The 13,442-nt window shown below is 34.6% G+C and overlaps 1 protein-coding gene and 2 pseudogenes across 2 annotated transcripts; all 3 read left to right on the forward strand.

Moving 5' to 3' along the window:
- The first annotated feature begins 854 nt into the window (after positions 1–854).
- LOC120134710 (protein SUPPRESSOR OF GENE SILENCING 3-like) lies at positions 855–5,260 on the forward strand. Of its 2 annotated transcripts, none has more exons than XM_039151152.1 (6): positions 855–904; positions 1,679–2,647; positions 2,811–3,105; positions 3,783–4,027; positions 4,399–4,493; positions 4,748–5,260. In XM_039151152.1, the coding sequence occupies exons 2-6, from the start codon at positions 1,742–1,744 to the stop codon at positions 5,010–5,012; spliced, it is 1,806 nt and encodes a 601-aa protein (XP_039007083.1). In that variant the 5' UTR covers positions 855–904; positions 1,679–1,741; the 3' UTR covers positions 5,013–5,260. The 2 variants fall into 2 exon arrangements, with proteins under 2 accessions (XP_039007083.1, XP_039007082.1); XM_039151151.1 differs by having other exon boundaries at positions 4,339–4,493; positions 4,748–5,257.
- A 391-nt stretch (positions 5,261–5,651) lies between these two features.
- LOC120134711 lies at positions 5,652–6,755 on the forward strand (annotated as a pseudogene).
- A 2,183-nt stretch (positions 6,756–8,938) lies between these two features.
- On the forward strand, positions 8,939–9,427 carry LOC120134251 (annotated as a pseudogene).
- Positions 9,428–13,442: the final 4,015 nt, after the last annotated feature.

The raw sequence follows: 13,442 nt of genomic DNA on the forward strand, positions 1-13,442 counted from the left end.
TATGTGACCGAATCCAACCTCTACTAAATACGGCATGACACAGTCAGTTATCACTAACTTAAGGTTCCTAATAACAGGATCTAATATACAGTCTCTCTCCTAAAATATAAATAATTCCAAAAATTAATTTTTAAACTAATAATCATGCATTAAATAAATAAATAAATTATTACTAATAATTTAAATTAAATTAAAACGTTAAAATGTTATCGTATCAGTAAAATGTCGAGATATATGATTTCCATCCAAGCGAAGCAGACCGTTTTCCATTTTATATATGAAAAAAAAATTAATTAAATATAATATTACACAATTTAAATACTAAAATAAATAAAATACAAAATATTAAATATAATAAAATATACCTTAAACAGAGAATACAGTATTTGAGAGAGGTTGAGAGAAGTTGAGAGGATTTGATGTGATGAAAGTGATTGAGGATGGGGGTATTTATAGGGAGGGAGGGGGTGTAAACGGTCTGGGTAGGTATGTAATTAAACCTAAGGCACGTCGTAGGAGGCGCGTCTTTCTGACGCGTGTCAGATTTGCAGGTAAGGTGCGGCCCATGCCCTACGCCTTACCCCACGTGGCGCCAGATCAACGTAAAGCGCACTGCACGGAGCGCGTCTTACTGCAAAGGGTGTTAGATCGAAAAAAATATCTGAAAGGTGTCTGATAAGAAAAAATAAATGAAAAAAAAGTAATATATTAGGAAAAATGCCGTCATATTAGGTAAAATTAATTAATTTATGAACGAACCTCCATTCTCAACTATGCGCGTGCGCCACAAATCTCCTCCTTGGACACTTTGTATTTTAAATGCTCTTCCTCTTTCGCTTGTTTACACCACTACCTTTTTATCTGTGGGCATCTCCTTCTCTGTCGTGGCACTTCTGATTATCAGGTAAAAAGACCCCTTTTTTTTGTTCGTATAAAGTTTTTCTTTAAAAAAAAAGAATCATCTTTTTTATATTTTGGAATCTCTAGCCATGCATGACATTAGTGTTTTCTCCAGTTTCATCAAAATCTCTTTTAAAGTTTGTATTTTTGTTTTTGCTCTTAGATGTTTGATGTTAACTGTTTATGTTTCCTTCCATGTGAGTTTCAAGGACTGAGGAGAATTTAAAAAAACGTTATTTTACGTTATGTTTTTTTATTGGGGTGTCTTGTTCATCAATTGCCTTTGTGAATTTCACATTGTTATATTTCTTCAAGAAGGAAGGAGAAACATGGTTTGCAATGAAATCTTACACTTTGAAACGATTTATTGCTTTAGTTTGCCGTGGTTAATTTGTTGCTTGTCCTTGCTTATGATCAGCTACATAAAGATCTATTGAGTTTAAATTTCGATTTTACTGAAAGAGAGATTATTCAGTTTATGCTGTGAAATTGGCCTATTTGGATTTCACATTGGCTGTACTATTGTTTAAGTGTTTAATGCAATCCTTATCTTTTGACATGATGGGATAAAAGGAATAATTTTTCTGAAGAACTCTTGCATTCGGGTTATGTTGTTGATAAGCACGTAGTTGGTATTTACTTGTCCTTAAGTTTTCATCAAGTTGTTGTATGTGTGACATTTATTGTTGATCGAATGGTGCATTTAATTTCGGTTATGTGGTAGGCTTTTGAATTGTGTCTTAATATATGGAATTGACCAATGTTTTCATTCAATCAGTGATCCAGAACTAGGTTCCATAGAAAGAGAAGTTTCGGGGAAAAAGGCTTTTGAGAGATCTTAATGGCAGATGCTACTGATCCATGTCCTGACTTGCAGAGTGTGTATAAAGTTTCTAGTCGCCAAGCTAATCGACTGAGTCGGAATGTGGCAGACATGAAGCTTGCTTCTGCACAAGATGGTGATAAGGAGAATTTGTTGGAATCTGATAATACTCCCAACGCATGGGGACATCCGAATGTGAATCAGAAACTTATGATGCAAAGTAATCGTGGTTCAGAAAAGGCTGCTGACAAAGCCTGGCCAACTCAAAATGCTGTTTCTGGGAAACAACAAGGTGATAAAACGTGGGGAAATAGTAGTATAAAATTTCCATCTTCAGAGCATGGAAGGAGCGATCCTGATCAATCTGGTTCCGCTTTGACTAACAGCTCCCAGGATGGCCAAATTATACCAGACCATGAAACTGGTGATAATTTGGATTATGAAAATGGAGATGATGAATACGACAATGATGAAAATGGTGTTTTGTATGATAGTGATGATATCGATGATTATGTTTCTGATTTAGATGATGAGAAGAGCCATGAAGCGCGCAAGAAGAACAAGTGGTTCGCTTTGTTTTTTGAAAGCTTAGAGAAACTGACAGTTGAGGAGATTCTTTCACCAGTTCGGCGGTGGCACTGTCCAGCATGTCAAAGTGGGCCAGGAGCCATCAACTGGTATCGAGGCATGCAAGCCCTAATGGCTCATGCCATGACTAAAACAACACGAAGAGCTAAGATGCATCGTGTATTTGCTGAAGTTTTGGTTGAGGAGATGCGGAGGAGAGGAGCTTTTATTAAACCAGAAAATGATGCATTTGGCAAATGGGAAGGGCTGAATGATAGAGTTGCAGATCGTGAGATTGTTTGGCCTCCAATGGTTATCATTATGAATACACGATATGAACAGGATGAAAACGGCAAGGTAGTTTATGACCATCATCATTTGTTTTCGGTTTTTTTCCTCCAGTAAATTATATTGTAAAAATCCCCAAGAAAACGTTATGTAGCTTACTGTGCTTTTTCGGTAAAATTTCTCTTTTACTAGTATGCTCCTGATTTCTTTGTACTGACTATCATTTCATCAGTGGACTGGAATGGGAAATCAAGAGCTTCTCAATTACTTCAGCTCGTATGCAGCAGTAAAAGCAAGACACTCATACGGTCCACAAGGGCACCGGGGGATGAGTGTTTTGATCTTTAAGAGCTCAGCAGCAGGGTATCTAGAGGCCGCACGTCTGCATAAGCATTTTAAAGAGCAAGGGAGGGATAGGGATGCCTGGGATTGTTCACGGGCTCCATTCTGTCCAGGTGGGAAGCGCCAACTCTATGGCTACATTGCCATGAAAGAAGACTTGGATTTATTTAATCGACATTCTCAAGGTCTAATCACTCTCTTCTTACCCCCAAAATATCATGTCAATGTGTGTACATGTGTGCTTGCATGAGCTAGAAGCTAGATAAAGAAATGAAAATTAACTCCGATTTGTCATAGCAAGGCAATAAGGTAGTTTGAGAGAGCTACTTCACAGCGATTGATTATGATATAATACAAGGTTTCCTAAAATGAAAATGGCCAAAGAATATTTCATAAATTACTAAACTAAAACTTGGCTAGCATGGAACTATTATTTTGTTAGTTTGTTAATTGAAAGTTTTCAACTTTTAGTGTGATTGCAAACTTGGATGAGGTGATCTATAGTGCTTTCTCTTTTGGCTTCATTTTCATTCCAAATTTTTGATTTCTTTGATAACCACGGCTCACTTGAGCATGGAGGAAGGAGTCAATCTCAAAACAACTTTTAATCCAGCGCATGACAGTTTAATCGCATTTGGGAACTGGGATAAAGTGACAATGCCGTTAAACTTACAATTATTTTACTAAGAATAGTAGATAACCATGCATTTGAATGTGCTGAGTGGCTGATGTTTTGCTTCTATAGTTTGTAATAGAATTTAAACCTTACAAATGATTGATGACGGAAGGTGCATAATATCATCTGTTTAGGCAATGTAATTTCCTTTCACAGTCATGTTTGATAACCTACGCGATCAAGCAGGTAAGTCCGGGCTAAAATTTGAGATGAGATCATACCAAGAGATGGTTGAGAGCCAGATAAAGAAGATAAACAATGATAGTCAGCAGCTTATCCTACTTAAGAAGAAGGTTGCTCAAGAACAGCAGCACTCACAAGTCCTTGCAGAGTCTATAGGACAACTGGGCGAGAAGCTCCGACAGACAACAGAGGAATATAGTATTGCGAGGCAGCAAAGTAGATTGCAGCATGAGCAGAACAAAGAAGAGGTAACATTCTAAAATCTTTGTATTCCTTTACTTCTGTTGCCAATCATGGCCAACAAGTTAGGACATGAAGGATGCCCTGGAACCACCTTCTTCATATTTCACTACTTGGTAAAATGGTCATCATACTTGGTGGATTCTATTGGTATTGTCACTGCTTTTATAACTTGTAGGGAAGCTGAACTTAGGGTAACTTTAAGAAGTCAATTCATGACATGCCCGTTTTTGGCATTGATTCGTCTCCATATTTTACTCGGTATATTTAAATCAACATCGAATCTTCTAACTTGTTATCTCCATGCATTAATTTCCAGTTGGGAACCAAAGAGCAATATTTTAAGGAGAAAATAAATGTTATTTGCCAAGCCATACAGTTGAAGGAAGATAATTTTGAGAAGCTGCTGAGTGCAGCGAGGGAGAGAGTTAAGCAATCAAATGCAAATCCGAAAAATAATGAAAGTGAGCATAGGTAAGAGTTATGCTTCAAGATATCTTGTTTGAGATCTCATATATGGCCTATTGAGTTCATGCTAGAAGGTATTAACAGTTTTTGTTTTCTGCTGACCCGCTACATACTGCTGTGTCCATCTTAGACCATATTGGTACCATTTAGCTACCTTATCTGGCACTTTACTTCCGTTTTAAGTTTCAGTGTTTGATATCTGTGTCCAACACATAATTGAACCTTCAGTTTTTATAAATTAACAATTTTTAAACCTTCAGTGCTTCTGAGATAGAGGTAACAGCCCAAGAAAAATGGATGGAGGAATTCGAGTTAGAGAGGGAGAAGCTGATGAAAAGTCATCAGGACAGAAGGTTGGCAATCACACAGAGGTACTGGGAGGAGCTGATTGAGCTTGAGAAAGGGTTCGAAAAGGAATTGACCCTTCTCATGGAAAAGTACAACCCCGATTGCCCCGTGGAAGAGACTACCAACAGCCCTAAAGAACAAGACAAGAAGGGAACAACGGATATCAAAACAGAATAGACGACAAAGAATCTATTCGTTGAGGGAAAGAAGCGACATTATATTTTTCCTTCAAAGGTAAAGAATATACAGAGTTTTGTTACCAAAGATACTTCAGTTTTGGATATAGAGGGCTGGGAAAGGCATTTCCGGATGGTGATGAATACTGGAATAATGGAACTTGAATTGCTTTATCATTATTTAAAATACATTTATGAGGATTCTTTAACGTTTCAGCAGTTGCAATGTCAAATTTCATTTCATTTTTTCATCTGTTCATCTAAGTTTCAGGGTCATTAATGCCACCTTAATGCCATTAATTGGCTTTTTCACCCTCGCGAATTAAATTAATCAACCATACCATAAGGTAAAAGATTATATAATTTGCTTTATCACTTTTCCTTCTATTTTTCTACGTCATATGTTTCTATTAGCCACGTAAATTTCGGAAACTTAAATACCACAACAAGCTGTTCCATTAAAGTTCACCAATTTTCTTCGACTTCTTACTTATTAGCACCCTAAACCCATACTGTCTTTATCTTTATTGCTAATTCAAACCCAAATATAAGGGCCAACCACCCAATGCACCCAACAAACAACCCCATTATAAGGGCCAACATCCCTTGGCTAGGCTCCTCACTACCCTATTCCTTCTGAAAACCGTTGCACCCCTGTTACTTTTCCAACTTGTTGAGAAACAATGGTTCAGGGAAGATGCAGTGCAGTGGCAGCCACGGTGCTGCTCTGCTTGTTGTCACTCCACTTTGAGTCGGCTTGATCGGCAACTTTCACGGTCGGAGATAGCGGTGGCTGGACTTTCAACACCGTTGGTTGGACTAAAGGCAAGCGCTTTAGGGCCGGAGACACACCAGGTAAGTATTTAAACATGTTCATAACTTCATACGAGTTTTGTGTATGTTACTCGACTCGAACTTTATTTTTCTCCGAAAGATCTTGTTATTTTTTTCGTAGATGACATTAGAAATTTCTAAACCTCCATCAAATTAAACTCGTTAAAATTGTCAACTTTCTACCTATCAAGGTCTTTAGATAGGCCTCTCGTCCCACCAGAGCCTTTAACTAATATATATCCTCTTAATACAAGCTTGTAATCAATTACAGTATATAGACAAGACCTCTAACAGGTTCATCTTCTACATCAGAATAAAATTCAAAGTTTGATAACCAATCCACCAAATATTAGTTTATAAATGATCATGATAACTTTACTATTGATACATGCACTAAAAATCATTATAAATACTCAATATAGACCGATAAAGGGATGAGACCTTCACAACCTCTATATATCTTCTTCATCCTCCTTTACTTTAATCAATACAAAAACATCGGTCAACTGTCATTTTTTAACCGGTTGCGACTCTATCTAAATCAGAAGGGACAAATCATCAATGACAGATAAAAATTATTTGTTTTCATGAACATATTCGTATTTAACAGTCGTGTCTAACACAAAGTTATGCGATAATGTATTTTGTAATTGCAGTGTTCAATTACAACCCTTCGATCCACAATGCGGTAGCTGTGAACAGAGCCGGATATAGTTCATGCAAAGCACCAAAAGGTGCTAATGTATTCAGCTCAGGCAAGGATCAGATCAAGCTAAGAAAGGGCCAAAACTTCTTCATCTGCAGTTATGTTGGTCACTGTGAAGCTGGAATGAAAATAGCAGTCATTGCTGCCTAGTGCCATGACATAATAATCGGCTTGCATTAAGCATTAATGTGAGATTTGGTGTCAAATCTAGTGTTAGCTTTTGCTTTGTTTGAGTGATTACTTGTCGGTGGTCCCAAATAATAAAATCTATAATGATGATGGTTTAGGTGGAGATCTTGATGATTAATGCTTTAAGGGTTTTACTTTATCCTCCCTTTACAATTAAAATATAGTGTGTTTTACATATTGCTATTGAGACCTTGTATTTTCACAGCAACAAAAGTTATTTAAATGGTTTCATTTAAAATACTAAGAGTTTAAGCATTTCATGACAGCAATGTTATTTTAACATAAAATTATTATAATCAAGTAAAATTATTAATGATATTGTATCAATTAAAAAACATGTTTCAACCAGTAAATGTATACATTTATTTGAATAATTTTAAGAAAATTCTCACTCAAAATAAATAAAAAAAAAAGTGAAGAAAACAAATGAAAACGGTGGAAGGGAGAGTAAAATTATAGATAGGCAAGGTCGAGTTTCCGGTTAATCCGAAAAATATATACCATTTATCTGAAATTTGATCTGATTTGGGTTTAAAATGACTTATCCGACCTGCATCCAATCCTTTCTAAGAACTCTCCCTTTCACCGTTTTCATTTGTTTTCTTCACATTCTTTATTAAAACATATATTAAAAAATATTAATCGGCTAGCCTCCCTAATTACTCTCTAATCGGTTAGTCTAGCTTTACTCATTTGTTTATTTGTATTCTAATCTTCAATATTTTCTTCATTTTATCAATAGGACAAATTTTGTTTGTCTTTCTCAACGGAAGATTTGAATATTTTGCTTAAAAATAGGTATGAGATCCGAACTCGACAAGTTCAAACTCAATTCAAAAGGCTTAAGCATTTCGTGACAATAAAAGATTATTATAATCAAGTAGAATTACCAATGATATTGTGTCAATTAAAAAACATGTTTCAACCGTAAATGTACACACATTTATTTGAATAATTTTAAGAAAATTCTCACTCAAATTAAATAAAGAATGTGAGGAAAACAAATGAAAACGGTGAAAGGAAGAGTAAAATTAGAGATAAGCATGAGTTAGGTTGGATCGGATCGGATTTTCGTCCAACCCTATCCAACCCGAAAAATGTAGATTCTTCACCTGAAATCCGACCCGATTCGGATTTAGAGTGACTTCATCCGAACCGAATCTGACCCGTTTTTTGAGATAAAACCTGAATCTGATCTGTCCCGATCCGAAACAAATATATTTATAAAAAAATATTTTTTATTCAATAAAAACATGAATCTAATTGAAAAAAATATAAAGAGGATATTATTACACTTATCCTTAAATATATATAAAATATAATTATATTATTTTTCGGGTCAAGTATTTTCAGCCTAAGTTCGAATATGACCTGACCCGAACATATTCTCTAAAAAAACTCAACCACCCGAACTTATTTTTTTATTAAAAAAATTTGATTCAATAGAATCGGATCGGGTCAGAACTCGTTAGGTTCGAATCTCAGTCTATCTTTAAGCAAAATATCCTAGAGAAACAAAATTTGTCCCATTGATGAAATGAAGAACATAATGAAGATTAGAATACAAATAACAAATGAGTAAAGCTAGACTAACCGATTAGAGAGTAATTAGTAAGGCTAGCCGATTAATATTTTAATATATTTTTATTTTATTTTAAATATTTTGCTACTTTTATAAATTTTAATTAATTTTAAAGAGATTTTAATAAATAAATGATGATATCATTATTGACATATGACATAATTTTATATTATCACACTATAAAGAATCAATGTTATTAATAAAAAAATCAAAATAATAAATATAACTAAAACTTGAATGTTAACTTAAAAATAAAATATATATTTAAGCCCACTTAAAACTGCAAAAATATGAAGTATATTTTGTACGTGGGATGTAATCTTAAATTGATATAATTTGATTTATACCCTTAATGTAAGGAATTATTATAATTCATGCACGAGTCAATCAATCAATTTATTTATTTTCTTTTATGTTTTCCGTTTAACCTTATTAGCTAAAATAAATTTCCTTGATTATCATGTTAGTGTTTTACCAAAAGAAAAGTAGAATATTTGAATATGAAGAACAAATATTTATTTTCCATAAAAGAATATACCTCAAATTATCTTTTAATTATCTTGAACCTCCATAGAATGCATTATTTTCTTAAGTATTGTGCAGGAAGATTAATATAATGGCAAGTAGAGGTAGCTCAATCTTACTCCCAGCAATGGTGTTTTTCATTTCAGCTTCAACACGAGGCCATTCATTCGTATACGCTGCAGCATTATATCGTCGGAGGTGAAGAAGGATGGGATCCGGTTATCACCATGCAAGGTTGGGCTCAAGGAAAAGATTTCCATGCCGGCAATGTTCTAGGTACGTTATACGCGATTATGTTAATTAGAAATGTTCATGGATCGAAAAAGCGAAGCTGGTATAAGATGTTGATTTATTTTTGATTGCAGAATTCATATATGATCAGACATTTGATGTTGCAATAGTGGATAAAGAGGGACATGATACATGCACCGTGAGCGACAAATCCATACGGTTCTTTGACGGGGATGATAATATCACGCTTGCATTTGATCCTAATTATTTCATTTGCAGTTTCCCTGATATTTGCGCTATCGGCTTGCAGTTGGCCATCAACGCTACTGCACCACCACCGTCATTTTAATGGAGGATACATCAACATCTCCGATTCTCCTGCATCAAAAGACTCATTATGACTTTATGAATGACACACACTAAAGACTCGTTATAAAACCTCTTAAGTATAACTGAAAAAAGATTCATGATATCTCAATGAAATCACCTCATTCTTATTTTCTTTTATTCTACCTCGAAATGAGGACAAAATACTTCGGTTAATAATTACTGTATCATCATATATAATTTTCGACCCAAATTAGAAGAAATAAAACTCAAACGATCACTACACCCCATTTAATCCATCTACAAGTCTCATCAACAATTTCATTTTACATTAGAACAGATATGGAAGGGTGATTAAAACAGTACGCGTTCAGCAAAAATGGAACTCTGGGATTTAAGCCACTTTCCAATATATTCCTACTAGGAATCCAAAGCCTTTAAAGAAAGAAACTAAAAAAAGAAAGAAAAGAGAAATTGTAAGAGCCATTGACAGTGGAACACACATGTTCACAATAATCATGAAAGGTGCTATAAAAACGTGAAAGTTCTCATCTTTACACCATCATTACATTCGATGAAAAAGGTTGGGGAAAACAAAAAGGTCGAATTTGCCCTGCTTTAACTTTTCAAAGCTGTTACAGATGGTTGACTTATACATTATACTCATGCTATTAATCACTAAATTCTCCTTAAATATTTATATTTTACATCTGATTATAAACAAATGCTAAGCAAGAAAAAGAGAGATTACCTGAAGAGTTTCAGTATGTTTACACTTCTTTTAAAGTTGCAGCAAAAAAAAAAAAAAGATTGATCCTTGAAGGGTATTCCATTAACTGCTCTTAGGATTTCTCTGAGAGAAATTTACAGAGTCCGTTTGACATACTGGCCGCCTCCGGTATTTCAAAGTACATCAATGGAGGTGGACAGTATGCCAAATTGGCTCTGCAACAAGACCTCTGAGAAACCCCATAGATAATGATACCACCAAGAAGAAAAAAACCAGCAAAGAAAGACAAGTACTCGGCTGGAAACTTGAAGGGGTTTATATATATGTAGAAGTAAAAGGGTGCATGAGCGTGCTTTTTCCTGCAATTGTTTTACATATATGGTCAAATATTCAACTACCATTGTCTACTTTCATGGTTTTACCTTGGAAAAGAAGGATGCCCTAGGCTTTGACAACGAAAACTCACTGCAACCTTAACAAAGCTATATGTATATATATATATATATACATATAATGTTTATATTCAAGTATGGGATTTCATATACGTATCTTTTGGGGTTTCAAAATGCTTTTTTTTTCACTGGCTTCAAAAAATAAGGGCAAAGCATGGGTTTGTGAGCTGTTTCTGTCTTCCACTCAGCAGTACTGTTAATGGCTTTGTCAACTCATCTTGTGAATTCAAACTTGCAAATCTATGTCTTATGATTGTGTGTTCTTTTTGCAAATGATAAGTGTTTTTTTTTGTTGGAAAATGAAAGGTGTTTTTGAAGCTCAGTATTTGGATGATGGTTGAAAGCCACACTATCCCTTTCCTTTCCCGCTACTGTTCTGCGTTTTTCAATGCCATGCCGCACTGTTATAGCGCATGCTGAATGTACAAAGAAAACCGTGAAGTGTGTTTTGATTAGAAAATGAAAGTGATTTGAACTTGAGGAATCAACTTTTTACAGCTCTATTTCGATCATTCTCATTGGGAAACATGATCCCTTCTCTTTGGGTAACTAAACATGACCTCTCAAGGTTTTTTTTTTTGAATAGGTGAGCTCTGAAAGTTAAACGTGAAGGTTCAGGGTAATAAAGATATATACGATAATGTATGAAATACAAACCCTAAATGTATTAGATTTGAATTTAATGACCTTTTAAGGTGTTTACCTATAACATACTCATAGTTAATAGTAAAATGAACACCCGAATAAAAAAATAAATTTCTTTAATTTTAAGTTATTTAAGTTTTTATTCGAGTAAATTAAAATTAAAAATTTTTAGTTTAAGTCGAGTTGGGATTTATTGATTTGAAAAATCGAATTTTAAAACTTTACAATTCAACTCTTAATTTTCTTATTTCTTCAATTCATCCTTTTTTTTTAAGTTTATTTTTTTATCAAATTTGAATCGCTAACTCCTAAACCATTTAGAATACCTATGAAGCTTCAATTTCTCTTTTTGAAAACCAGTTTTCAACTTTTTTCAATTTAATCCCTGAACTTTTCATTACTTCTTCAATTACTCATTCGTTTTAAATCTATTTTTGATCAAATTTATGCCACATGCTCCACTAACACTATATAATACCTATAAACTTTAATATTTATTATTAACACCAAAATTTAATCTTATTTTATTCAATTTGGCCCTGATTGACTTCTTTGTAAATTTTTTCTTCCCATTAATTCCTTCAACTCCTTTATACTACCATCAGTAATTTGTCCTAAAAATATCTATTTAAAAATAATATTATAAATACATTTTATAATTTTAGATGTTATTTGATTTATTAAATAACATTAAAAATCTTGAAAAAGAATATATATATATTTGTTTAAATTAAAAATCAATATGTATCATAATATTATAAAAATACAATTAAAGAGAAACTTGAACAACTCAACTCGACTTAAATCTCATAAACTTGATTCAACTAAATAATTAAAATATAGTTTGAATCATAAAATAGAAATCATCAACTTAACTGACTTAAAATCTTTTGACTTGACTCGATCGAATAAGCATCCATATTAATACCTTTAACCAGGCCTAAACCCGAAAATCCTGTTTCAACATAGAAAAATACTGATAACCCTAAATGAAGGCCCAAAAGAACAGGTTCAGCGGAGAGAAGCCCAAGAAGCAAGACAGCAAGCAATGCATGTGTGAAACAAAAAAGTTTACGTTTTCAAACGTTCACTGGGGACCTGTGGGAGCTTCGAAGAGATTCAGCCATGGCCTTATCTCCAAACTTCCACACAATTCTCACCACCTTTCATTCTTTTTCGATCTACACGCCATCCCTAAAGCTTCCCGCTGCCAGCTCTTCACACCAAGCCTTTCACTTATCAACCAAACCCGTCAAAACCAATCCGTCAACAACACTAGCTTCCGATGAGAAATGGAGGGTTAATGTTTCTTTCTTCTGGCCGACTTTTTTAAACAAAGGCAAGGACACTAAGGTTCTCAAGGAAGAGATTCTCGTGGCCATTACACCACTTGATTGTGGCGCCTGTTAAGTATAGATGAGGTTTGGGTAGTTAAGTTCTTGATGGTTAGTTAGCTGTTGTGTCAGTTAGTTTGTTGCTTAAGGCTGTTAGTATAGTTACAGTAGTTAGTTTTACTTCTTGATGTTGTAAGCTGTATATAACAGCAAGTGATCAGCTTGTATTGGCGTGTGGTACTTACTTTGTTATTCACAAAGTAGTTGATTTCTCAACATGCTATCAATCGCCAAAGATTCTGGTGACCTTTCTTGTGCTTTTGCTGCTTGATCATGTCATTTGGTGAAGCCCTTCCATCCTCCAGCAATGTCAAGATGTTTACAAACAAAAAGATCAATGTGGTGCTTGATGAGATGAATTTTATTATGGAAACAGCAAGTGCTACTTACTGTGCGTAGTCATCGTCTTGAAAGATTGCTTACTGGTGCATTGAAGCCTCCATCTGAGTTGATTGCTGATGAGAATGAGACAATGATTCCGAATAAAGATTATGAAGCTTTTGTGGCACAAGACAGTGCCTTGGCTTCCTGGTTGCTGTCCACTATTAGCAATCATTTACTGCCTCAATTTGTTGGATCTAAGACTGCATCTGCAGTGTGGAGCACTGTATTACAATTGTTCGCTACTAGATCATCGACAACTACTATGAACTTGCATTGCAAGTTCCTGTCTCTCAAGAAAGGTGAGGATAGCATGCGGGTGTATTTGGCTCGTGTTAAAGAAATGTATGATGCCTTGGCATCTTGTGGCAGTACTGTTTTCACGGTTGGTCAGATAGCAAGCATTTTAAAAGGGTTACCTCGAGAGTATCAACC

This window comes from Hibiscus syriacus, unplaced genomic scaffold, assembly GCF_006381635.1.
Source record: "Hibiscus syriacus cultivar Baekdansim isolate YM2019G1 unplaced genomic scaffold, ASM638163v2 tig00110597_pilon, whole genome shotgun sequence".
In the NCBI taxonomy this organism is placed as follows: domain Eukaryota; kingdom Viridiplantae; phylum Streptophyta; class Magnoliopsida; order Malvales; family Malvaceae; genus Hibiscus; species Hibiscus syriacus.